General features: G+C 46.2%; 1 protein-coding gene across 5 annotated transcripts in view; it reads right to left on the reverse strand.

Annotated features, from left to right (window-relative positions):
- The window catches only part of Palm2akap2 (PALM2 and AKAP2 fusion), a 474,883-nt gene that overhangs the window by 198,729 nt on the left and 249,155 nt on the right, over positions 1-26,999 (reverse strand). For all 5 annotated transcript variants that reach the window (XM_037202635.1, XM_037202633.1, XM_037202634.1 and 2 more), the window contains exons 5-6: positions 12,897-13,011; positions 11,922-11,943 (exon numbers count right to left, since the gene is read on the reverse strand). In XM_037202635.1, coding sequence (XP_037058530.1) covers positions 11,922-11,943; positions 12,897-13,011 — 137 coding nt within the window. The remainder of the gene's footprint in view (positions 1-11,921; positions 11,944-12,896; positions 13,012-26,999) is intronic.

Here is a 26,999-nt window from a genome sequence, read left to right on the forward strand (position 1 = left end):
GCTTTCAAAACTGTTAAATCCTTGATTCAAATCTGATGCAGAAACACAATATGCAAACACCAGTGCTTCTGGGCTGGGAATGAGAAAGGATGCTAGAGGTCTAGCTGTCAAAACATGACACTATTCCCTTCCCTCCTTCCTGCTGAAGCTCTGGAAAACTCCCAACACTCAAGAGAGACGACTTACAAGAGGTTCATGGTCACGTCCGATTGACAAAAGGCAGCAGGACGCACAGCTCCTCCTCGTGTTTCTCTTTGGAGAGTAAGAAATAAAAGCATTGAGTGGGGGCTGGGGAGACGGCTCAGTGGGTAAGGTGAAAGCAGGGGGACCTGAGCTCGGGTCCCCAGGATTAACAAAAACGTAGAGGGTGGCACTGTGTGCCACTAAGCCTAGTGCTGGGGACACTGAGGCAGGAGGATCTCTGGGGTTTGCTGGTCAGCCAGTCTAGCCAAATCAATGACCAGCAAGCAGGTTTTGCAAGAAACTGTGTCAACAAACAAACAAACAAACAAACAAAACAAAACAAAACAAAACAAAAAAACAGAGAGCGATTGAAGAAGACACATGACTTCGATTTCCGGCCACTATACACATCTGCACACATGTGTATCCACCCAAGCAAAAACATTCTGAAGACTCTTATGTGAAAGGCATGGAAGCAACCGAGGGGAACAGACTACATGTTTCAGTTGAAAGCATTCAGAGACACTGCCTGTCATGGAATTGACAGTGATGCTAAGTGGGGTCCCCCATGAAAACAACACCGAGGCTTCGCTTTGGACAGGGAAGCGGAAAGGCAGTGGCGACCGACACCATGGGTACCACAGCCTGTGGCATCGTGCTTTGAGAGAGAATCTTGGTCTACCCCAGAGCATCCTGGAGGGCTCTGAGTATTGCTCTGAGTTTAGAAGACTGGACACAAAGTGAGGTGTGTTTGTGGGAGGGAGATGGACGTTTTGTCAAAACAACCAAGAGACTGTGCGGTGTCATTGAGGCGTATCAGGTACAGAACAAGGACCAAACGGCGGAAGAGGAAGTAGAAAATGGCAGTCCTGTCAGGGGAAGTATTCTAATAGAACCAAGTGGAGATGGAATGGGCCACTTGGATGGAGGTTAATCTCTGGTCACATAGAACTGTGGCTTGAGGGCTCCAGGGTGTCTGCCTAGATAGGGACTGAAATAGGGCCTCATAATTCTGAAAAATCAATGATTCTAAACACATTTCATTTAGACAGAATCCCAAGCTTTCCAAACTCCAAACAATCAGAATGTGAGCAATAACACTCAATAGAGATGTTCAAAGGGCCTGAGGTTGTATGAATTTCCGAGAGGACATTCCTAAAGCAAAATGGGATGTACCTAGGAGAATTCAAGCAACAAACGTTCCTGGTAAGTCTGATGCATACCCTGTGCACTCACTGTGAACCATAACTGACAATGAATATGAATAGCCCAGCCTGCAAACCAGCGACCACAAGACATTTGATTCCTTCCGGAGCTGCACTTATACACAAATACATTCTTAGCTTAATAAATGTGGATATAAATTTACTTTCTAAAAGGCTCTGATGATATTGTACTTCTGAAAATATATTCTCCACCTGGGTCATTGTGCATTCATGGTCTCCTCAAATTGGAAAGGTGTCAGGTTGTAAGGGAAGGTATAGTCTTACCTGTGGCTTCAATTGCATGGGTGCATTACAGCTGAACTTTACACTTTATACTGCTTGGCTATCAATGCTGCCCCAATCCCTTCCTCCCTCCTCCTCCTCCCTCTTCTCTCTCTCTTTCTCTTTAAGACAGGATCTCTCTATATAGTCCTGACTGTCCTGAAACCCACTGTGTAGACCAGGCTGGCCTCAACCCCACAGGAATCCTTCTGCCTCCAGAGTATTGAGATTAAGGGTGGGTGCCACCACACCCAGCTTCCATTCCTACCTCTTGACATGAATTCGCATATACCCTCTCTGTGGGTTGACTGGCCTTTTATCGGGGTCATACATGTCCTTTGAGGAAAACCCGAAAAGCTTCTTGCCACCAGTTGCCAGGATCCACCAGCACCAAGCTTGTATAACGGGAAGACGTGATTTTTCAGCATTTATTACCCCAGTTGACCTTAGACATCCACCCTGGGGCACTCCAGAGTCCCCAGCATGACTGCTAGTGAGTCTTTCCTAGAACTTGGAGCTTCAGTTCTAGATCACCCCGACTCTAGATCCCCAGCGTTGGGGACCTGTCCTGGGTGTGGCCAAATGTCACTTACAGCCCCACCAGGCTCCAGAATTCTTGAAAAAGCAATGTGTAAGGAAGTGTTGAAAGACGTCTGTTAGTCACTGAAATTTAGTTAGTGGACATGCCACCGTGCCAATGATTAGCTTTCTATGTTGCCTTAAAATAAGGAGGGATTTCTTGCTTCAAAAAAAAATTCAGGTTAACCTGTATAAGGTTTATTCTGGTTTAAAAGCCCATGATTATTTTGTTTTAGTAACTATGTCATTGTAAGACTTATTTTAAATAAGAATTTACCGAGATCAGATAAACCAAAACTCAGTGTTCATATCTGAATCGGCCTGCACTCCCACTAAGTACAACTCAGGACAACTCATTCCTTCATTCACCCTCACCCATCTTTCTGAGCAGAGCAAATGGGTCAGTGGAGAGAGTTATTGTTTATGTCTCTGTGTTCTCATCTCTGGGCATTTATGAGTGTGGCTCTTCATGTTCTACATTCACAAATACGGAGTCTGTACAGTTCCCTATGGTTAGCAACATTAGCAAGAAGCACACATTCCTTAAATTTCTGCTTTCCTCCCCAAATATCCCCCAATAACTAAGAACTCCAGAAAAGTGAAGAGTGAGTGGAACATACTCATATTACGGGAAAAGCTCGATTCTCAGTAGATTCATATGCTTTGAAAATCCTTCCCACCCAGCCTCAATCACAGCCCCTTTCCGGATGTACAGCATCATTGAGGGGAAAAAAAAACTGGAAACGCAATATCGAGCAGAGCTAGGTACAATGACCACAGATACTAGAAAAACATGTCCCCTTCCCACCAAAGCTGGAGGGACAGTGCCCTACGATTTCTTTATAACTCCCTCCTACTAGTCCTCAGCTGCCTATGGGGCCACGGCCGGCCCTGTGTGGCCACTGTCCGTCTGAGACTGGGCTAAGGAGGAGCCTCCCTGTGTGAGGACACCAGGACCCCATCTCATAAACCATGCTCAGAAGAGCACAAGCCCCCTGGACAGTCCTGGACTTGAAGCTAAAAAGGGTCGCAGGACTTACCAGCCGCTCTGCAGGTCCCTGCCTGCCCTGGTGATGGATCTGCTGTGGGTGAACAGATTGGCAGGTCAGGAGCTGAGAGGAAATAGAACTTACTGCATCTGGGAGCAGAAAACAGGGAATACAACAGATGCAGTGTTGGGAGGCCCAGTGGGTTCACTGCCCAGACAGCAACTTGCTTGCCCTACATAATGGACAAGAGGATCAGAATCAACAAAGCCAAGCGTTAGCCCAGTGGCTGGAAGTCAACAGAGTCACTGAGGCAGGAGGGATGCTGGCCAGACAGCTCAAGCCCCAAGAGTGTCTGTCTATGGGAAGAGTCATCAGAAAGATCCAGAGCCCAGGACGAGTCCAGACGGTGGAAAGGAGCAAAGGCAGCCCAGCTCCTAGAGGCATTGCCAACTTGGTACAATCGAGCAAGCACAGGACGCCCACTGAAATGTGCACGGAATAGTGCGTTCCTCTTCTCTTCTCTCCATCCTGAGCTACCCTTGTTCCCCCTGCAATGCTGGGGCTGAATCCAGGGCCTTGGACATGCTAGACGAGTCTGATACACTGACACCCTCTGGTAGAGAAAAGTAACAGTGGCTACTGCTGAGTTCCCTGCCCCACTGGGTGCTTTCATCCATCTGAAACTCCCCAAAAGAATCCCTATCCTTGAAAGACCAACTACATCCCCTACTGCCAAAACACCCCCCCCAAAAAAAACAAAAAAACCCAAAACCTATTTTTCAGAAAAATTGAAATAATCTCTGAACACACACACACACACACACACACACACACACACACACACACACACACACTATATATATATATATATAAAATCTCTCTCTCTCTCTCTCTCTCTCTCTCTCTCTCTCTCTCTCTTTATTTTTGAGACAGGGTTTCTCTGTGTAGTCTTGGTTGTCCTGGAACTCGTTCTGTAGATTAAGCTAGCCCTGAACTCAGAGATCCACCTGCCTCTGCCTTCTGAGTGCTGGGATTAAAGGTGTCTGCCACCGCCTAGTTCTTTTTTTCTTTCTATGAAAGTGAAGTTTTTAAAAGAATCAGTTACTGTGCTCCTGTACAATAACAGAACCGGACTCGTTTGCAGCCCCTAAATACTAACTAGAAAATCTATTTTTCAAAGTGAGTCTAATGGCTCGCATATTGCTCTGTAGTTTTCTTCTGGCAAAAGATATTTCAACACATAAATGACTTTTGAAAATTATAAAAACAGTTTCACCTACATGGCTGTTTACACTCTTGGTCAAGATCATTTCTTTATAATTCACTGCCTGATGATTCCCAGACGAAAGGTAAACGCATGGAAGGGTTTGCTCTGACTTGCCCCTGTGCTTTCCTTTCCAAATTGTTAGCACTATCATTTGTTTTCTCTGTCTCTAACACTTTATGCCCTCCCCGCCATCATCATCACTTTTCTGAAACACAAAAGCATCTACGCCAGGCTCAGCCCTGTGCAATCCACTCTGCACGCGGCATCCTACGCATCCTAGCCCCCCTCCCCCGCCCCCCCTCACTCCCAGGATAAAGCCATGTCTTCCAGGTTAAGGACATCTGTGTTTGCACTGCAGCGCGGTACTTCGGTCGGTACTCTAGTCTAAGTACATTTCCTATGATTCTTAGCTGTCTTTCCTGTCCTATTAGACTAGAAAACAGAGACTGCTCTCTGCTCATCATGACTTCCTGGGGACCTAGGCCAGCACCAAGTGTGTACTCAACGTATATTGTTAATAAGTTAAATCAGCTCTTCTGTAGTATAGATACAAAGACAACTCATGACAAGATCCAGAACTAAAGCCAAGCAGAAAGCAAGGTCACAGTGGAAGGCAGTTTCTGAGTGAGTGGGAAAGCAATCCACTCTGAAGATTTTTAAATGCTGTTACTTCCAAAATATAATTTCTTCATGTCTAAGAAAGAGTGACAAATGTTTTTAGTGTTTCTTTAGCTCAGTCAATCCACTGTGTATCGATACATAGAGACTATAGAGCACATCAATCTATGTTGAATCAACACAAAATTTTAGAAACAGAGATTTGTGGCTTGCCCACCAACTGTATTATCTGGTTTATGTAGTCCCTGATTGTATCAATAAAACATAAATGCAGGGAAAGTGGAGGAAAGTCAAGCATGTTCTCTGAACTGGAAACAGAGCTTTCTGAGATATATTCACCCAGAGGACCACGTTTTAAACACACTAGAGAAAACTCCAGACTTTATCCCATGCTTTTGCTACTTGAGGCTGAGGTTCCAAATAACACTGTCAAGTGAACTCACTGTTGGCTCAGCAGAGGATGTGTTACCGGACTAAGGAGGAGACCCTCAGCTGCACTTGGATAAACACCTTGACAACCCCACTTAGGAGGGAAGACTTGGGGCGGGGGAATGAACACTGACTGGCATGCCAAAGTATCAGAAGAGATAAAGAAAGCCCTGGAACCAGACAAAAAGACCTGGGCATCTCCCAGAGAGAAGCAGGGAAGCAAAGAAGGAAGATGCCAGAAAGCTGGGCTCTGTACGATGCTATGCCTTCCAGTGCATCATGGTTAAGTCCGAGGGTCTTGGAACGACAATCACTCATTAGTAGTTGAATGGAACTACTCTATGTCCCTGACATACCCGCACCAGAATCTGTGCTGCTCCTCATCTGCAGCTTCTCTTGTATTCTGTCTTATGGCTTCCTGCCTACAGTTCATTCAGGATCCTGGATGGTAGCCTTAACTCCTCCCACTTCAGGTCTCCATCAGTTCTTTGCCTGTTTCCCATTCATACCTACCTTAACTAAAAAAAAAAAAAAAAAAAAAAAAAAAAAAAAAAAAAAAAAAAAAAAAAAAAAAAAAGTATGTGTGTATCTTGAGTGTACACACGAGTGTGTATACATGCATGCATCCACAGAGGCCAGAAGAGGTTGTCAGGTGGCCCCCTCTGTCTATCACTCTCCATTTATTCCTTTTAGGCAAGGTCTCTCCATGAACCTGAGGGCATGTATATTCTTGGTTAAGTTGGAAGCTAGCAAACCCCGGCAATCTTTCCATCAACCCTTGGAGACGGGATTACAGGGATGCCCAGCTCATTATGTTGGGGCTGGGATCTGAAATTTGGTCCTCATGATTGCAGAGTCCGTGCTCTTGGATGCTGGGTCATCGCTGCGGCTCCTTACCCTCTTTAACCTATTCTGTTGCTTTAGCACTGGCAGATCTTTTTTTACTCCCCCCTCCTGTTTTTTTAGCCTTCACACTGGAAAGACCTATAAACAGACTCTGGACTAGGATCAGTTTCACTCTATGGCAACCAGGCCATGCACTGACTCACATATGAGTCTGAACAGTGCAGGATGTATTGATACTGAACCATCATGTTCTTAGGACAAAGGTGCAATTTCTCTAAGACAATGGATTCTTTCCATATCAACCATGTGGGATTAAAAAAAAAAAAAACAGGACACAATGCAGTTAAGGTGTCTTTTTATGCCTGTAATTCCAACATCTGGGAGGCTAAGCAGGAGGATAGCCAGAGTTAAAGCCAGCCTGGGTAACACACCAAGTTCCAGGACAGCCCAGGCTACAGAGTAATGCCCTGACTTAAAACAAGAAGAGCAACAACACCTGGACAGATGTGGTAGTGCATGCCTGTAATCTCAGTACTCAGGACGCAGAGACAGGAGGATTGCCACAAGTTTGAGGCCAGCCTACTGTGTGTAGAATTCCAGCCCAGCCAGGGCTGCAGTCTAAGACTGTCTCAAACAATCCCCCAAAGCAAAGTAAACAAGGAAAGCGGGAAGACATTGGACTGGAGTAAGGTTCATATTCCTTCTCTCCTTCCCCAGCTGCACAGGCACTGGAGTTCGGATCCCAGGCAAGAAAGCCAGATTTGAATATCCTTTTACTTCAGGGAGGAAGTCAGGCTGGGCGGCGGTTGCTATAAAGATGCCTGAAGGGGAATCTGTGAAGATGAGTCTGGATTGGAGCCAGGGGTTGAGTAGCCATACAAACACTGGATATTTTTCTCTAACCTTGAGTGCAGATGTCTCCCTCTCTCACGCTCTCACTGTGGGGAGGTATGCATGTCCCAGATAAGCACAAGGCAGGGCCAGCAGCAGCAGCTTGACATGAGCCAGTCTGGAGGGGTTAGAAGTATTTTGCTAGCAATGGTTGATGAAAAGAAGACGAAGCTATGAGGGACTAGAGCAGCTGAGGAGAGGGAAGATGAACAGATCAGATGTGCAGACCTTCTAGTGTCACTAAAGACTTCCAGACATCTCTGGAATGGGACCTCAGCAAGTGTGACTTTCTGTATTCAAATGAAATAGAGGTTCAAGCCATCAAGACCAAGTAAGACATCAGAGATGGGTCACACATGTGCCTAGTACATTCTATGTTAAACATAGTGCTGCTAGGGTGAACATTTTAGCAGATAGAAGCAAAAGTCACTTACAGACACAAGACTGCTTCTGAAAGAGCCTGTAGCTCAAGGGCTTATATTCAGTTCTACTCCAGGAGGCTGCTTCTGGCCAGAAGTGAATGAATAATGAAGGTACCCTTGTCTGATGTCCACAGCTACAAGCCCAATGACCACGACTCTTGGGGGATTGGGAGCTATGTGACTTCTGCTAGGAGACAAAGGATGGAGAGTGAGACATCAGAGGGAGATCAGAGTAGCCTCCTCAACGACATCAAGTGCACACCTTTCATTCCAGCACTCAGGAGGCAGAGGCAGGTAGGTCTCTGTGAGTTTGAAGCCAGCCTGGTCTACAGAGCGAGCTCTAGTCAGGACTATATGGAGAGAGACCCTGTCTTAAAACAAAAAAACAAAATAAAACAACCCCCCAAAAAAAACAGGAGGAGGAGGAGAAGAAGAAAAAGAAGAGGAGGAGGAGGAGGAGGAGGAGGAGGAGGAGGAGGAGGAGGAGGAGGAGAAGAAGAAGAAGAAGAAGAAGAAGAAGAAGAAGAAGAAGAAGAAGAAGAAGAAGAAGAAGAAGAAGAAGAAAGGCCTAAACCTTATTTGTCAAATAGCCAGGAAGTCTGTGAAAGCTCAGCACACAGAATAGCAAATGGTCTTTAGCTGGCCTTAGTCACTAAGGTGCCCTTTTTCTGTCAACACCAGGGGTCTCTCAGCATTGTCTCTGCTGTCAGAGAAGATGGAGCACAGCACATATGGGGCAGATATTCAGAGCGCATCTTTGTTCCAGCATAGCTGAAACACTGCAGTACTTATGAAGATCACATACAGCGAGAGCTGGAGGCGCAGCCTTGATGAGAACTCTTCTTGACACATGACTGAGAGATAGACAACCAAATATTGAGATTTCCCAGTCAAGGTGTGGAGGTTTCGATGTGGCTCCAGGACACCATCGACTGGGACAGGACAGGAATCTAAGCTCAGCAGCCAACAGCAAGACTGGAATAGGTTCAGGATGCACGCACATGCTCCTCTGCTTGTTTTGGCCAAGGCTTCACTTAAGATACATACTGTAGGTATATACTGTGCTGACTACCTTAGCTGTCCACCTGACATAATCTAGAATCAGCTGGGAAAACGGTCTCAAGGAGGGGTTTTTCTAGATCAGGTTGGCCTACAGGCATATGTGTGGGGAATTGCCTTACATTTTTTTAAGATTTATTTTATGTATATGAGTGTTTTGCCTGCATGTACTATGTGTCCCACATCCATGTCTGATGCCCTCAGAATTCAGAAGATGATAGTGGGTCCCTTGGAATTGGAGGGCACATTGTGGGCATTGGGAACCGAACCTGGGTCCTTTGCAAGAGCAACAAGTACTCTTAAATGCTGAACAGTCAATTTCTACAGCCCCTTGGGAAATTATGTTAATCGATGTGGGAAGACTCGCCCACTATGGGTGGCACCATCTCCTAGGTAGGGGATCCTACATGAAGAGAGGTGGTTGAGTTTGAATATGCAGGTAGGCATTCACTTCTCTCTGCTCTTGACTGTGGCTGTGATGTGACTAGCTGATGTTCCTGCTGCTTTGACTTCCCTACTATGATGGACTGTAACCTGAGATTGTGAGTTAACATAAACTCTCTTCCTCCAAGTTGATTTTTTTGGTCCTGGTATTTATCACAGCAACAGAGACGAAACTCAAACACATACCATATGCAATTTATACTCACATAAAACACTCAAGGTTCTGGTAGGTAACCATGTTGTTTAAAGAGCAGAGGGACACATCATAGCTTGTTCAGGAAATTGTAACCAAGAGTAGAATGAACTGTTCTTCCAAGCAGGGCTTCCATAACATCAAAAACCATGAAAGACTCAATAATATTACCACTTCCTCTAATATATGTGGGATCATATACAGGGGGGTATCCAAAGAAGACCCGTTGTGTGTGTGTATCTGCACACACACACACACACACACACACACACACACACCACACACACGCACACAGGCATGTACCCACCCTCCTCCTCAGCACTCATAGATAGTGGACATTGGAATTGACTCTTTGCAGCATCTACACAGTTCATACAGTTCAAGCTAGAACTAGATTCTGTAGCTAGCATGTCTATGTCTCTGAAACTGAGGTTTTTCCTTTCAGTATCATCATTCTAGAATAATTTCCTATTAAGCCTTAGTAACAAGTTGGTTGATTCTAAGAGGGTCTCATCAACTTAGAATCTTTGAAACAAAGAATTTGAAAATAGACCTCTCAATGACCCCCAAGTGGGATGCGTTTGGGGGTTTTATTCTCAGATCATAAAATGACCTTGACATGGATTATGTTCTTATTAGTATGTGTGCTGTGTGCCCTTCTTCAGACATCTTCCTTTGCTACTAGGTGCGACTGATGGAGGTCACGAAGGCTTAGAACCACAGGGGTCAGGAATCACAATGTAGGGTGACAGGTAAGACCACAGAAATAGCTCTTGAGGATCCCTGAAAATCATATCCTCCTAAGTCTGAGGTCACCCATCTCTGAGCTTCCAAAGTATTTTGTCAGGATGCCTTCTTACTCTGAATGCTTGCAGGGTCCAGAGAAAACACTGGGAAGGCCTCAGGAAGAAATGAACAGGGCTTTTGGAATGTAAATGAAGGAGACAGCGGTAACAAATTACAACTTGACTCCATTTTGGTTATTAAGTTGTAGACTACTCAGACATCCATGCCAGACACAGCCAGCTCAGGGGCAGGATATACAGATTCCTTCCCTACCCTGACAACCAGAGAAAGGTCCAAGGATGGTCCTGGTTAGAGGATGGAGTAGCAGGAGGCAGGAAAGGATACTGCATGAAAGGACAACATGACTTCTGCAGACGCAAGTGTCTGTGGGTCCATGCTCCAGCCCCAGCATGGCCTGGCCACGATTCCATGTCCCTGATACCATAACCTCTGCCGCTGTCTGTGCAGAGCTCCCAGGTCCCTGTGGCCACCCCCTTCATCTGTGTCCCAGTTGAGTCACAACCTAGAGGGGCTGGGCTTCTCTCCTAGAAAATGTGATTGGTCCTTTTCTGCCAGAGTTCCCGCTGGTGGGTCCCTGCCTCGGGTTCTGAGAACAGAAGGTTTCATTTATGTCCTTCTCAAAGATCACCTACAAGGGAGCTCAAATCCAGGGCTTTCACTTGCTGGGGAGGAGGGGGTGGAGTTCATGATACCTTCTCTGTTGCTTTATTTTGCCTGTCTTTTGCACCCGTCAGAACTGCCCTACATGCAAATATCTGGTCTATGGTCGATCCAGAAGAAATGTATTACACATCATCACATTTTTAAGAACTGTCCTCCATTTTTTTCCCCTCAATGACAATGGGAAATGTTCTGATGCCAACTCCTCTGACCCCCATCATCTTCCTGAGCTAGAGGTTGACGGTGTGAGAGCCACAGGAGAGGCAGGTAGCAGCTGATGCTCCCATGTGTCCTTGCATTTCAAAGCCCATCTAGTGAGGGCCACAATGAAAACAGCAACTTGGAGTTTATAGCTGAGGTCAGGGGATGCAGTGAGACACAGAGGCATAGTCCCATGTTCATCCCCACATCCCAGGAAGGCAGAGGAGGGGAAAGGAGAAGGACCTGCCCCTTCTGTCTGGCTGGGAATAGGGCTACTAGAGTCCTAATCCCACTTGCCAGGGCTCCGGGTCAGATATCATGGAAGGAAGGGAAACTACGCCTCGCCCAGTTTCCCTGGAAGGCTAGAGAGGCTATAGTGGCCTAGGATGATGGAGGGAATGAGGCCCTCCATCCTTTCAAAAGAAAGCTCCAGAGGCCTTAGAAGGGTTTCCTGAACACCAGATCACCTCTGATGTGACCTGGAGACTTAGTGACTGGCGAGGATGGGCTGGTTCCTGCAAGGGACTTAGCTGACTCGAGCACATTCTTTTGCCGCCGTTTCAAGAAAAGTCCGGACGGACAGCAAGTCTTTAGGGGAGGCTTGAGCTGGGGGAAAAAGCTGGCCCGTGTGCTAATAGAAGCATCAAGTCAAAAAAGCAGAGGCAGTAAAGATGGCAACGTGGACCCCTTGGGGCCCTTGCCAGCTAGGCTGCTGCCCCTTGCCTGGGATGATGCCCTTAGGAAGTGCCAGTTCACATCTCTCTCCTGGTGAGTCTGTATGAATGAGAAGCACTCAGCAGACCGGGAGGAAAGCATCCGTGTATAGCCAGGGCAGAGTGCACTTACCTCCATCAGCAGTGGAGAGACTCTGTGGAGACAAGAGCAGGACAGAGTGTCACTGTGTGTGCCTGTGGTGTGTCCTAACCCCAACCCCCAGACACAGAGCCAGAACCTGGCAGGCAGCAGACAAGACCCAAGCTTGCTTTTCTTCTGGGATCAGTTAAGGATCTACCATTCTCAACTTCCACCGGATGTCAATCAATTTATCATCATCCAGCAACAATTCTGAGTTGTGCTGGAGATGCTATGTTAGAAAATTCCCATCTTGAACTTAATTTTATATAGCTTTTTTTTTCCTATCACAAAGACAGGAGGCAGAAAGTGCGGTCATGAGAAATTAGGGCCTCTCTGGTGTTACCGCTAAGAGCCATTTGCTTTTAAATTGGGGGAATTCCATGCATTTACAGGGTTTGTATTGGGAGTCCCGCCCATTTGCTACAAAGTTGCCTCTAGTCCTTCCATAAAGGAAAGGCTCCAAAGGCGAATTCTAACTAAAGCTACCCAAGGTTGTCTAATCTGCTTAAAAGGAACTGGGTTTACAATCCTGGCACCTAATTTGCAGACTTTTCAGACATTTGGGAGATGTGGGGTGTAGACAGTAGCAAATACATAGGATTCCCCTAACAGACTCGTCTCCATGCCTCCCAATGAAGACAGGCCTCTCTGCTGCTGGTATGGAACCTGTTCCTGGCACTTCTGCCCTCTTCAGTGTACCGTTCAGATTTCTCGACTACAGTCTAGCCCAGCGGTTCTCGACCTGTGGGTCATGACCCCTTTGGGGGTCCCATATCAGCTATCTTGCATGTCAGATATTTACATCACAATTCCTAGCAGTAGCAAAAATACAGTTATGAAGGAGTAATGAAATAATTTTGAAGAACTGTATTAAAAGGAAGGCTGAGAACCACGGCTCTGCCTGCTTCTCCCGGGGGCTGCCTCCCATTCCCGGCCGTTAGAGAAATCCGGCGTTTTTTCCTTCACCTTCTGCAGGTCCTTGAAGGATTTCTCTGTCTCCTTCAGTTTCTCGAGGATGAGCTGCTCTTTGGCAGATATCTGGGACTCTTCACTTTCGAGCGCTTGTATTTCCTGCTCCAGCCTGGAAGACACACAAACAGAGGACAAGACGCTTTATTGTCCTGCCATCCATTGGCAAGGAAGCAGCCACCTTCCTGCGGAGCAACCAGTACCTTCCATTGTTCACTACATTGAGAAACCAGGCCAAGGTTTTTCCATTACGGAGTATCCTGTGCATCCAACTTGGTTGCCAGGAAGACACCGATCAAAGGAAAACCACCCAGGACTGCCTCCATTGCCTCATGGCCACTGCTCTGCAACATGTTTGGTGTCTGTCCATTGCCCCGGCACCCCAGCAACCCTGATGATGTGCATATTTCTTATTCAGGGGTAGATTGTGTTCACACAGCTCAGGACATACGACCGGAAGGAAACAGCTTCAGATTCTCCTAGCTATCTGAGAAGAACGTCTCTTTTCTTTGGATGGCCAAAGGGCAAAGGGCAAAGGGGAAAAGGCCAGTGTTCCTCAAAGGAAATATACTGCTTAGAAGTGGCTGGTGGCCAGACCCCTGGAGCTGCTGTCTCTTCCTCAGGGACCTCTACTGCCAAAAACAGACACAATGGATGGGACAGAGGCAACTGCTCTTTCTGGATAGTTCCTTAGTTGCTTCAACTATTCCATATTGTTTCAAGAAGGGAACTTTTTTGCACTGCCAAGAGACTCTGAGAATATTCCAGCTATGGTTGTGCTTGGGGCAAAGCCCAGCATTTGTACTCTCCTAGTATAATAATGACAGGAATAATCATTAGCTGTTGAGTACTTGCTCACTGTTCCAAGAACTAATCCACACGGTGTGATGGCTACTCTTGGTTGTCAATTTGACTACATCTGGAATGGACTACAGACCAGAAATGGAGGGCACACCTGTGAGAGATTCTCTGCTCGGTTTGAAGTGGGTGAATCCACTTCTAGTCCGGACCTTTGAGTCAGGAAGACCTACGTCTTTGATCTGAATGTTGGGGTGGGAAGACACACCTTTAGTCTCAGCCACACCGTCTTCTGGAAGTCTATATAAAAACACAGAAGAAGGAAGCTTTTGCTCTTTGCCTGCTTGCCGTAGCCTTACTAGCACATTCATTCCTTCACTGGTATTGGAGCCTTCTTCTTCGGGACGCCAGCATAGACTGAAGACCAGCTAAGACATCTGCTTTGTGGACTGAGCAACTACTGGATTCTTGGACTTTCCGTTCACGGCCAGTCATTGTTGGATTAGCTGGACTACAGACTGTAAGTCATTCCAATAAATCCCATATACATATGTATTCACTCTATAAGTTGTTGCTCTAAAGAACCCTTACTAATACATATGGGTTATTTCATTTAACCTTCCCAAGGACTTTATGAGTAGGGAACCCCATTTTAGAGATGAGATCACCAAGGATTTGTATGGTTTAGTAGCTATTTCAGAGCACAAGAATGCAAGCAAGCTAGGAGGTCTAACACCAGCCCCCCCCACTGCACCCCCAGTCACTTTCCTAGCTCTTACTGCATTGGTTCCACAATGTCTCACATATTCCTTGTTCAAACACATTGCATGTATTGGGATAGTGGCCAGTGTTGTATTGCAACCAGGTCATGGTGTATCATGCAGAGATAGATGTCTTCTGTCTAAAAGACTACACTTCCGGTCCTCTTGAATTCTTTGGTCTGAACTTCTAGTTCATTCATTCATTCATTCATTCACCCACTGGTCAATCACTCATCCATTTTTGCTGGTCGCCATTGCCCATGGCCATCATGGAAGCTTTGCTGTAGTTGACACCTGACTAGGTAGATCTCCCTTGTTCTCCTCCTCTCCATCATCTCAGCTCTCCTGGGAACTGGCTACCCAGTATGTTAGATTCATACTTGAAACGAAGAGTTCGGAGTGAGAGTTCTGAGAGGCAAGGGGCATCAGGCACAGGCATGGACTGATCAGGGTGAGGCTGTGCTGAAACCTTGGCTTTTTATGTCCCTGGATGTGAGAAATGTATCTTCCTCAAATGACCACACTGTCAGACACACTCATTAGACTGCTCAGGAAGAGTGGGAGCCATGCAACTTACAGCACCCCAAAGTATCCCGCCTCTCAGTGCCACCTGACCCCCTCCGTCTCTGTCACGCTTCCCTTTGGGCTTAACTCGCACAGCGGCTCTCTTTGCTCTGACATGCTACACTTCTCTCTCCTCTGGGAACTCATCGCACACCTAGAACCATCCTTAACTCAAGTGCCCCCACCCCCCCTCAGTTTCCAGAGAGTTACCTGTAGGGGTGACTTCCCTTTTTCTGTACCCCCTTTCTGCTGTTTTATTTGCTCTAAGACAGGACCTCAGGGATCCCAGTCTAGCCTCACACTTCTTCTGACTCTGTCTACTGAGAGTTCAGGTTACAGGCATGTACCACCATGCTTGGTTTATTGTCCGTGGAACCCAAGGTTTTACATATGCTAGGTATCCTTAGTCTCACCCCTGCATCTGTCTTAACCCATTACTCTTATTTATCAGCATTTTATCAAATCTACTGTAGGTTACAGTACCCATTTTCTTTTTTTCTTCTTTTCTTTCTTTTTGTTTTTGTTTTGCTGTTTTTCAAGACAGGGCTTCTTTGTGTAGTTTTGGTGCCTGCCGTGGAACTTGCTTTGTAGACTACTGACTTTGAACTCATAGAGATCTACCTGCCTCTACCTGCCGAGTGCTGGGATTAAAGGCATGCTCCACTACCACCCAGTTTAGCAGCAGTTTTCTGTAGAGGTGACTTTCCTCTTGGAAGAAGGCCACAGCATCTCTACTCTGGTTGTTTATAACTCAAGGAAACAAGTACTAGTGTTATTGACATCAAGCAAATGGAGACTGGAGATGCTAATAAACATCTTACGATGCACAAACAGTCTCTGTAGAGAAGAATGACCTGGCCCCCAAATAGCAGCAGGCATTACTAATTTCTCCACCTGGATTAAAAATTTATCAAGGTGGGGAGGGACACACATTCTCAATATCCAAACACTCGATGAATTAATACAAAAGTTGAACCAGCTTGCACAAAGGCTATGAGATGAGGCATTCAGAATTCCTGAAACCAGAGAACATTCTCCAGCAAGCGTTGACCAGGGAGGCTGAGTGTGGGTTGAATACACATACAATCCAAATGAGAGGGGCTGAATGCTATAGGGGTATGAATGCAGATGTAGAAATCTTTGACTGTCCCAAATGTTCAGCAAAATCTTCTGCATACATCTCTGTGAATTATTCTAGGGAGAAATTGATGCAAGGTGTGAGAGCAGAACAGGAGCAACACACACAGGACAGCTGAGGTGACCTATAAAGCACAGCAATGCAAGTTCTGGGCCAGAAATCTCTTAGACAGGATGCATGAAACTAGTGACGAGGTGAGTTCCAACATTTCACCTAAATCTCAAAAGAGTATCTCAGCAGATGCCTCAGATATTATCCTTTAACATAGTCCGTCCCTTGAGGACTGCAGAGGTAGCTCAGTGGTTAAGAGCATTTGCTGCTCTTTCAGAAGACCTGAGTTTGAGTACCAGTACCCATGTCAGGTGGTTCACAACTGCCTGTAACTCTAGCTTCAGGGGATCTGGTGCCCTCTTCTCGACTCCATGGACATTGCACTTACACATACCCACACACGAGCACACACCACACACAAATGTGGTGGTGGTGGTGGTGGTGGTGGTGGTGGTGGTGGTGGTGATGTGTGTCCATCCCTCTCACCTTTGCCTCCCCAGGAAGAACAACTTCTTCCCTGGACCACTAATGGTGATCTTAGCCACTGACTTGCTTTCCTTTCCCTCAACTTTGGATTTAGCCATGTGATGTGTGTTGGCCAATGAAATTAGAGCAAACAAGACAGAAGCACAAACAGAGGCTTGTGTAGGTTTGCATTGTGCTTGTCTCCGTGACCTCTTGGCCAGAGCCAAGGACGATGAGGTAACCTTGGCCTCAGAAAGAACGGATCTGAGTTTTGCCCATGGTTAGAAGGCATGCCCAGTCAATGCCATGCTGTAACCCAGAGCCACTTAGCAGAGCCCAGCTTGCAAAAGAGTCAGAAAGAATAAACAACTTTAAACTTCAGACAATGAGTGTATGGGAGGTTGTGTTTATATGAGACAGTTTCCTTATGCAGCCCTTGCTGGAACTCTGTATGTAGAGCAGGCTGGCCTCGAACTTACAGAGATCTGCCTGCCTCTGCCTTTCCATCTGCCTCTGCTTCTACCTCTCAAGTACTAGGATTAAAGGCTTGCACCACCCTACCTTGTCCTTTGTTTTGTTTTGAAAGGGTCTTGCTACTGTAGCCCTGGCTGCTCTTGAATTGATAATTCTCCTCTGAGTGCCAGCTTTACAGGTGGATAGAATTGTTACATAGTACTATTGTGGTAACAATTGAGACTGGCCAATATGTGTGTGCATGAAATTATAGATATTTATATTTTAATATATCCCTATAATGTATATCTCAATTATAGTTGATATATATGATATATACATACATATGTATATATGTATGTATTCATACACGAGGGACATTTTTATTTATCTAATACTGCCTAAGGTTGAAAGATTACGAAGAACTTAAGTTAGCCTGCTGCTCCCTCCAAATCTGAATTGTAAGTAGGTCACCCTTTAAAAAAGATTAAGACTGAGAAAATAGGAAAGTATGTCATTAGGTGGTAGGGTTATAGACTACTTTGGTTTTGTTCTTATAAGTTTCAGTAGCTGCTCAATTTAAAATATGGTGTGGTTGAGCGTATAGCTCAGTGTTAGGGTGCTTACCTAGCATATTTGAAATCCTGGCTTTGATCCCCAGCCAGACGGCTCCGTGTGTAAAGGTATTTGCCTCTAAGTTTGGCAACCTGAGTTCAATCCTTGGGATCCTCACAGTGGGGGAGAGAATCCACTTCTGCAAGTTGTCCTCTGACTTCTGTGTATCCATTGTGACACACATGTTCCCACTCCCCAGAACATACACACACAGGAATTAAATAAAAACATAATAAAATCACATGTTATTTATCTAACTTTGTGTCCTGATTTAAAGACAATTAATTGCCTTTAAAACACCCCCTGAGAACTCATGCTTGGAAGGCAGTGTCTTACAGGAGGTGGGATAAACCAGGACCAGGACCTCAGCTTCTTGGCGTGAAGTCAACAGGTTAAAATAGTGCTCTCGAACAGCTATGTAAATACAAACCCAACATTTACTGAGCTTGTTTGGTTGAAAGTGGAAGCAGATACTTCAAGGGATTATAAAACAAATCAAAATTGTGTTAAATATGGCTGACTTAAAAAAACAAAAGTACGGGGCAGGGGGGATGTCCCTAGGGAGCTTCCTTCTGGGGCAGCAGCCCCAGGTAGTTGAGAACTGTGACCTGATGACCACAGGCTGGCTTACATCTGCACAGCCTGCCCCTGTTCTTCCGGTTTCAGGGAGCTCAGCTGTATGGTTCAGATGCTAAAGATTTGGGTCGTGATACTGCTCTGTGTAACTGAGAAGGAAGGGAGAGAGAGGAGGAAAACAGCGAAACCAAACCGTTGCGATACCAACCGAGTTTTACCCCAAATGTCATGACGAGAGGGAACGTGGGTCTATGGAAGCCTAAGCAAGCCGGGTCTAAGAAGCTGAGTTTCCTTACAAAATACCTGTGGCTTTGGGCCAGGTGCTAAGGGCACCGGGTGGCCCAGGCCACCACTTGGCTCATACAAATCTGAGTCTCAGAACTGGGGAACATCGTAGGGAACATCGTAAGAAACAGCATCTCGGGGTTAAATGTGCTGCCACTGTGTAGTTTCATGACTGAAACCCAACTCGGTCTCTGGGTGCCAAGTAGATATTGCTGTGCTAAAAATAACGAATGGGCAGAAAGTGTAATTTATACAGAAGGTTAATCGAGGATCTACAGGCTGTGACAGGTACACACCAGCCTCTGGCCAGCCTGCTCGGTTCCTTCTGATCACAGAGCAGACTGTAAAAGGCTGTAAGAACTCAGTGCAGCTGCAGAACACAGGAGATGGTTTGGATCATGGCTAAAAGGTCTTGTAAAATGCTCCCTGTCCCCCAGCATCCTCATGGAAGAACACAAAGGACCCCTAGCTCTATAAAGCACATCCATCATCCCCTGTTTAAAATTCACTCATGCGTTCATCTATCTAGCTTTACACAAATACTTTCTCTGGACCAGGCAATGTGCTGAGCCCCGGGGACAGGAAGATAAATCAAGCACCGAGTCTGCTTGTGAACGCCCTCAGTTGAGCAATGGAATCTACCCACATAACCAGACACACTAAAGACAGAAGGGGCAACAGCAGGGTAAGGAACAGTGTGTTGTGGCTGTGTGTGTGCTAAAACCCCAAGTTGTCTGCCCAGCGTCATTCCTTCTTCCTTAACGAAAGCCTGTTTTGTTGGGGAGAGCGATGAGCTTAGCGGAAACGTACATACCACAGCTCTCACTGTAGCCAAAGGCACCCATGAGGCAGTTTGGGTGGACAGCATGTGCATAAAAGTGTGTGTGTATGTGTGTGTGTGTGTGTGTGTGTGTGTGTGTGTGTGTGTGTGTGTGTGTTGGGGGCAGGGACTTTCAGAAAAGCTCTGTAAGTGTAGAAGGAGTGTTGCTGTTAGTGGCACACACCTTGGCTTCCCTCTTGTTCTTCCAGGTTCCCTCATGGAAGAGTGTCACAGCAGCTTCCAGTCACTGCCCTGGCACCGCTTCCAAGCTCAGTGGCTTTCAATATGCACTAGCTTGCATATCCATGGGTCAACCACCCAACATGTGGGGTTGGGGATGGGGCGCATCAGGCCAACGTCAAAGTGTTCGTCAGAGTTCTGTTCCCTTCCAGAGGCTCTAGGGGAGCATGCATTTCCTCCTCTTTCCCCCTCTCTCAGGACATCTGCATTTCTTGACTCATGGACCTCTGCCTCCATCTTTGAAGTACATGCCTCCTCTCTCTGACTGTTTTCCTGCAGTCAGCCCGCCCCATTATTCTACTCGGCCTCTTGGTCTACTTGATCTAGTTTGGACAGTGTGCTCCCCACCAGCACTGAATGTTCCTGGCCCTAGCTGTGGCAACACTAAGGTAGTGAAATTTCTAAAAGATGGGTCCTTCTTACAGGTGTTCGGTCACGGAGGGAGCTACCCTTCAAAGGGGTTGATGTAGTTCTCAAGGGGTCCTGTTTAGTTCCTGCAGCATGTTGTAGTAGACAAAGCTAGCCTGACTCATGAATCCTTCTTATTTCTCCTTCCACCACGTCGTTCCTTCCCATTCGCACCCACTCCCATCATCATGGCGAGAAGTAGCCAAGGGGTCCTCACCAGAAGCCGGAATAATGGGTCCTATTCTTTGACTTTCAACTTCTGAAACTGCGTTACATTCACTTTTTTTCTTCCTAAAATGCCTGTGGTATTTTCTAATAGCCACAGAGACAGACAAACATAAGCCTTATTTCTCCTCTGCTATGTAACTTACCACAGTCACAGATTTAGAGGTTAGGATATGAACATCTTTGGGGGTTCACGATTCTGTTGGGGACATGGTGCTAGAGGAGCAGTCATATAATGCCCACAGAGGCAAGAATGTGATAAGGACAGCTAAATGCAGAAAGCCAGGAACAGCGTGGCGCCAAGAAGCCATAATGGAACACCCACCCCACCTCCGGATCATCTGTTTCGAGGTTCCTTTTTATGAATTGAAACCACAGTTGTGACCACAGCCTAATGCAATTTCCAGCCTCTACAAGATGGAAAGAAAACTCGGTTGGGTAGACCACACATTAGCTAGGCTTTTAAGGATGCAAAAGAGAAATAAACATGCTAGAGAGAGGATACATCTCAGAACATCAATCTTCCTATTTGCTCAGTGGCCTGTGGTCTTGCATGGCCTTTTCAGCCAGGCCAGGCTCCCTCCAATTGCATGCCTTCAGAGAGGCATCAACATTCCTGTCCACGTCCCAACAATTCACCGTGCTGTTCAGTTTCTTTTTCCTCACCCCAAAATGCCTAGACTTCAAGGCTCTGTTGAAAGTCAACTTTATTTCAAGATGTAAACAAAGAGAGGAGATGGGAAAGGCTGGCCAATATGGACACTCAGTGCTTCTTCCCACGATCCTCTTGCTCTTGCTTCCCATGGTCTTCTGCTACATCTTTGCCCTCTGACCTACAGAAGCCAATGCATGTTTTCTTTTTCTGAGTGTCTTTCAGTTGAATCTAAAAGAGAACAATCTTACTAAAAATTTGGTTTCTGGGGCTGGAAGATGGCTCAGTGCTTAAGAATCCACACTACTCTTCCAGAGGATTTGAATTTGGTTCCCGACCATAGCAGGTGGATAACAACCTCCAAGAGCCTGACACCCTCTTCTGACCTCTGCACACAAATACATTCATGTGCATACACACACACACACACACACACACACACACACACAAATAATTAATTAAATAAAATCTAAAAATGACTCAATAATCTTACACAATTACATATAAAACAATATGAGTACATCTGCAGCAGAACTATTATATCATTGTTGATAAAGAAAGAAAATGAAGTCCATCTAAATTGACAAGGAACCCTTCCAAACACTGAACTCCTTGGAAACCAAGGTCTAGGGAACTGATCATGTGCGGCGGAACACAGATGTGGGTGGAGGACTAGCGGTAGGGTATGTGGTCGTGGGGAGAGCGCAAGAGGAAAGTGGAAAGAGCCAGGGGCAAGGAGATGTCCAGGCTCCTTCATGAAGAGAACTCTGTACCAACTGTGAGTGAAGGCAAGACAAATATCAGAGGAATGTTCGTGAAGACCCGGAGTATATCCTGGAGCAAGCAAGCACTCTACCATTGGGCTGTTTCTCAGAACAACGTTGACAGTGGATGGAGCCTTTCCAACCTTTCTCACTACTGAGGGACACACAGGAGTGTTCCACACGGCTGCTCCGTTGACATGAGTGTGAATCTCAACAAGCGCTCTCAGAATGAAAGCCAATGTTGCCGGGCTAGCCAAGGGTGCTGAATTCACCTGAACCCTTCTCTTGAACAGCAGTTTCACAGCTGAGCAGCCAAGTGAGGTACCTGTCTGCCCAGGCTGCCAAAATGAGAGTCACAGGAAGAGCTGTTCAGAGAAGCAGGCTGCCCCCCACCGCCCTCCCCTGTTGCTCAGTTCCCACAATTCCCTGCTTCATGGCAACTCAATCCCTCCAGCAGAGCAGGGCATACAGCCACACGGGAAAAGCCCACAATGCTGACTAGTCTTATGTCAACTTGACACACAAACTAGAGTTATCTGAAAGGTTAGAAACTTCATCGAGAAAAGGCCTCCATAAGACACAGCTGTAAGACATTTTCTTAATCAGTTATTCATGGCGGAGGGCCCAACCCATGGTGGGTGGTGGTTCTGGGTTCTATAAGAAAGCAGGCTGAGCAAGCCATTAGGAAGCAAGCCAGTAAGCAGCACCCTCCATGGCCTCTGCATCAGCTCCTGCCTTCAGGTTCCTGCCCTGTTTGAGTTCCTGTCCTGACTTCCTTCACTGATGAACAGCAATATGGAAGTGTAAGCCAAATAAAACCTTTTCTCCCCAACTTGCTTTCCAGGCACAGTGTTTCACTGTAGCAACAGAAACCCTAACTAAGACACCTACATTTCTCAGCATTTTTTTTTTTTGTGGCCACATGTAGCCTGTTCTGACCAAAGGCAAGTAAGTAAAAGTATTGTAAGGTAGCTTCTAGAACCTTCCTTAGTCCTTGCTTCTTTCAGCCTTCCTTTACCCTTCTGCCTGAAATGCATCTGTGGAGGTAAAGCTTTATATACCATTTTGAACACACAGGACAAGGGCCATCTTTACAGTTAGGAGAGGTGACATTCTAGAAGACCGGGTCCCCGACTCACTCCCAGAGGACACCACCAGATGGCTCATGGCTATGTGTCTGCTGGAGGGAGAAATAAACCTCATGTTTAAGCCACTGTCACTGGAGCTGTCTGTCACACAAATCTACATCTTATCCCAGTCAATACAAGACACGTGTATTGTTGAATTTTGAGTGAATGCTTAGAAATTTTCCAAGATTCAGGGCTGAAGATTGTGACAACTCAGAGCCATAACAGTGACTCAGCAGAAGGGTTAAAAAAAAAAGGGGGGGGGACTTAATTCATTACTGCTAATCAACCTTTGTAACTAAGGCTTGGCTGGAACTGTGCCCCGAACTTGCAGTGAAAGTCTCAGCAGGGGATCTCAACTGACCAGAACCAGAAGCATCTTTCACGTCATTGACTATGAGCTGAGCTTTATCAGGATGAACCTTAAACACTGGCCTCACAGTGTGGCGTCTTAATCACCACATACAAAAGTCACTGGTGACTTCGAGGCTCCAGTTCTACCCTGGAAGCTAAACACAGATATGTGTCTCAGAAGGGACTGTAGAAACGGAAACAAAGGTAGAGGGCAACCGTGAATTTTGCCGTGGATTTTCCATTTTCCTCAATCCCTTTCTCCTTAAACAATTAATTTCTAGTTCATCTAGTGAGAAAAAATATTTCTCTGGGTTTCCCTGTGGATCTGGTAAAACTACTGATCAGAAGGTCCACCTCCCTGGCCAAAGAGTAGAGGCTGCCTAACCAAAACCAGTGTGGTGGCCCTGTCATTCCAGGATTCAGCAGGGGAGGTGGATCAAGAGTTCAGGGCCACCCTCAGCTATACCATGAATCTGAGGCCAGCCTGAGCTATGTAAGACTATGTCTCAAAACAAATAAACCAACCAACCTAACTTACCTAGGCCAAGTATGCTCTTAGCCAGAAATCTGTTTTTGAAAAGAATGACCAAGAATAGAGAAAACGGCGCGTCCGATTGATCCCACTGTAGGGTCCTGTTAATTTCTGCTGTCTAGAGCCCCAGACTTTCTGAGACCCCATTCACTGATGCCGGCCTTTGCTCTAAGAGTATTTACTGTGCAGATCCACCTCTCTCACTCTGACTTAATATTTCTCCGTTTCTCTATTAGAGGTAGAACATCAGGGAGAACATTGTTTTTATCAAGTAGGTAGCTAGCACATCCATTGTCCACATTCCAGGAAGATGTGTATCTGTTTCTATGGCACTCCCCAAATATTTGTCATTTGTGACTCCCATTCACAAGGAGACCACTTCCTTTTATTGGGAAGAGTGTCTCTGGAGTCACCGTAGGTCGTGCGGCACTTCACAATGAATAATGTTCGGGGCCCTTAAATAAACAGGATTTCCATTAGTCCTTCTGAGAGAACAGGTCCTCCCCGACTGCAAGGTGGCCGTGGAAACTTGGGCCCATTTCACTTCTCCCACGTGACCCCTCGGATGGGACTGTGACCGAGAAGAGAAAGGCCCTTCTGAGAATTCCAAATGTCCATGTCACATCCTCTCCAAAGGAAACGCTCTGGCCACTCAACGCCTCCTTCTCAAATCCAATCTGACTTCCCAGGCTGGAAGTCCACGCCTTCCAGGCTCTGCTCCGACCTCTTCCCAGCCTGCGATCCCGCCCCCCACCCTCTGTGCCCCTGTGGTCCGGACTGCAGTGGGGAAGCCGGGGCTCATTACCACATCTCCTTCCCTTTCCTCTCTGCCTTCCGTTCATTCCCACGGAACCCGCTCTCAATAATGTCCACGCCATCCCACTGCCAAGTCTAATGGATCTTTGTGGCCTTTTTACTTGGTTTGTTTGTTTATTGATTTCATAATGTGTGGGGTCAAATCCAGGACTGCATGCATGCTAGGCAGGTACTCTACCACTGAACTGCATGCCATGCCATGCTGTGGATTTCTTGGCTTAATAGCCAAGACTGGCTTGCAATTTGCTATGTTTACAGTAGGCTCTAATTAACAATCATCCTGCCTCAGTTTCCCAAGTATTCAGATTACAGGTTTGCCCTAGTAGTCCAAACCATTTTTTTTAATTCTTTTTTTTTTTTTTTTTTTTTTTTTTTTTTTTTTTTTTTTTTTGAGCCAGGGTCTCATTATATATCCTTGCCTGGCTTGGAATTCTCTATGTGGAACAGGGTGGCCTCAAACTCATAGAGATCCTCCTGCATCTACCTCTTGAGGGTTGAGATTAGAGGCTCCCAATCTTTATTTACTGTTGATGACCCTTCTTCTCTTTTTTGGGGGGAGGGGAGAGGTCAGAGTATTATAGTCTCAATGTGTGCCCCCCTTCTCTCCTTTTTCTCCTGTGTGTATGTACATGTTTGTGTATAGAGGGGTGCACATGTGTATGGAGGCCTTAAGTTAGTGCCAAGTGTCTTCTATCACCCTTTACCTTATTCTTTGAGACAGGCTCTCTCACTGAATCTGGAGCACCCTGATTTGGCTAGATTGGCTGACCAACAAGTCCCAGGGGTCCTCCTGTCCAGCCTCCCCAGTGCTTTGATAGGTTACTGGTGTGTGTTACCATGCCTGGCTTTCCCAGACTAGGGCATCAAACTCAGGACCTCATGCTTTCCCAGCAAGGCCTCTACCAACCGAGCCTCTTCTCAGCACCCACCTTCACCTGCTTCTCTTCATCGTTTGTTTGGCCCACTGTTCTTGCTCAGCATTTCTAACTGGCTAATCATGTCCGGCCTCATGTTGGATCATTCCTGCCTACAAGCTGATGCCCTGTTTCATCTGGATTCTCAGCACCACTCCTGACCCCAACCTCCATGTACAACTGCCTTTTAAGTCCTCTAGATGCTCCATCCACAGGTACCTCCAACTCAACCCAAGAAAGACCAGCCTCACCTCCTTCAAGCTTTCCCCTCTCTGGCATCCTGGTTTTAGCTCAGTTCGCAGCACCAGGATCAATCCACTCAGCCTAAGATACCCTGGATGTTCTCTTGACCTCTGACCTGCTGTTCTTTGGCAATCACCACACAGATACAGAGGATCCTTAACTGATGATAGAGTTACCCAAGAAATCCACCATAACACACGGAACCTCCCAAACAGAACAACTCATCAGTTCAGTCTGCGGCACAGTATCAGTTGTGCCCACCCCCTGAACTCCATGGTTACTAGGAGCTGTATCTGTCACCACTGCCCAGCATCTAAGAGAGACCTTACCATGTGTGACTAGCCTGGGAAAAATGAAAACTTAAAATCCAAAGCATAGTTTTTACTGATGTGAATCCCTTCAGTGCCACCATGAAGTTGAAAAACTGTGGACAGAATCATTGTACATCAGGGCTCATATAAATGTGAGTATATATATATATATATAGTTATATATATACATATATATATAAGTCCATTTGCTCCACAACTCTTGCACCCCATTTTCTCTTTAACCCTAACGCAGACTGCCTCCCTAAATGCCTGCAACAGCCGGCACCCTCAAATCCAGAACAGGCTTGGACCATACCACAATGTCCATCCCCGCTGGAAGCCACACTCAGGCCTCTGGTACGATCTGTTAACTCCAGGGAAGACCATTTCTTAGTGGATCGATTCCTGCGCACACTGCTTCCTGTGCTGTGCTCAGTGACTTTCCCGTGCTCCTCTGTCTGGATTGCCTTGGCTCTCTCCTTTCCCCTGGGCTCACTCTCTCAGAATCCACTCAGGGTTCGCTCCCTTCTGCAAGCCCTGCTTGTACACGGCCTCTTTGCTGCTTTACCTCAGACATACTTCTAGCCACTGCATTTTCATCACCTGCTGATGGATCTGCGGCTCCCTCCCCAGCAGGAGTTAGCAATGATGCTGAGGATAATTGCTACCCCTTCTGCTTCTTTGACTGTGGCTGCTAGCATTTAGCTAGCCTTGCAGATGGCATGGAGCTGATTCATCCATTAAAGTTCTCTGTGAATGTCGATTCTGTGTATGTATGATTTCCATGAATGCATAAATGGTTCTCAAGCAGACACAGCCTCTAGACTCAACCTGTGCATCATTTTCTTCAGTAGAAAATGGCTCTGAAAAGAACAAATTCAAAATAGTGACACTTCTGGGTTACGCAAAACAGCTGCTTAAGGAAAAAAAACCTGTCTGCTTGTGGGATAATACAAAAAGGAATTGCAACATTTTCTGTGATTTTCAT

The sequence above is a fragment of the Peromyscus leucopus genome, chromosome 2 (genome assembly GCF_004664715.2).
Source record: "Peromyscus leucopus breed LL Stock chromosome 2, UCI_PerLeu_2.1, whole genome shotgun sequence".
NCBI lineage: Eukaryota > Metazoa > Chordata > Mammalia > Rodentia > Cricetidae > Peromyscus > Peromyscus leucopus.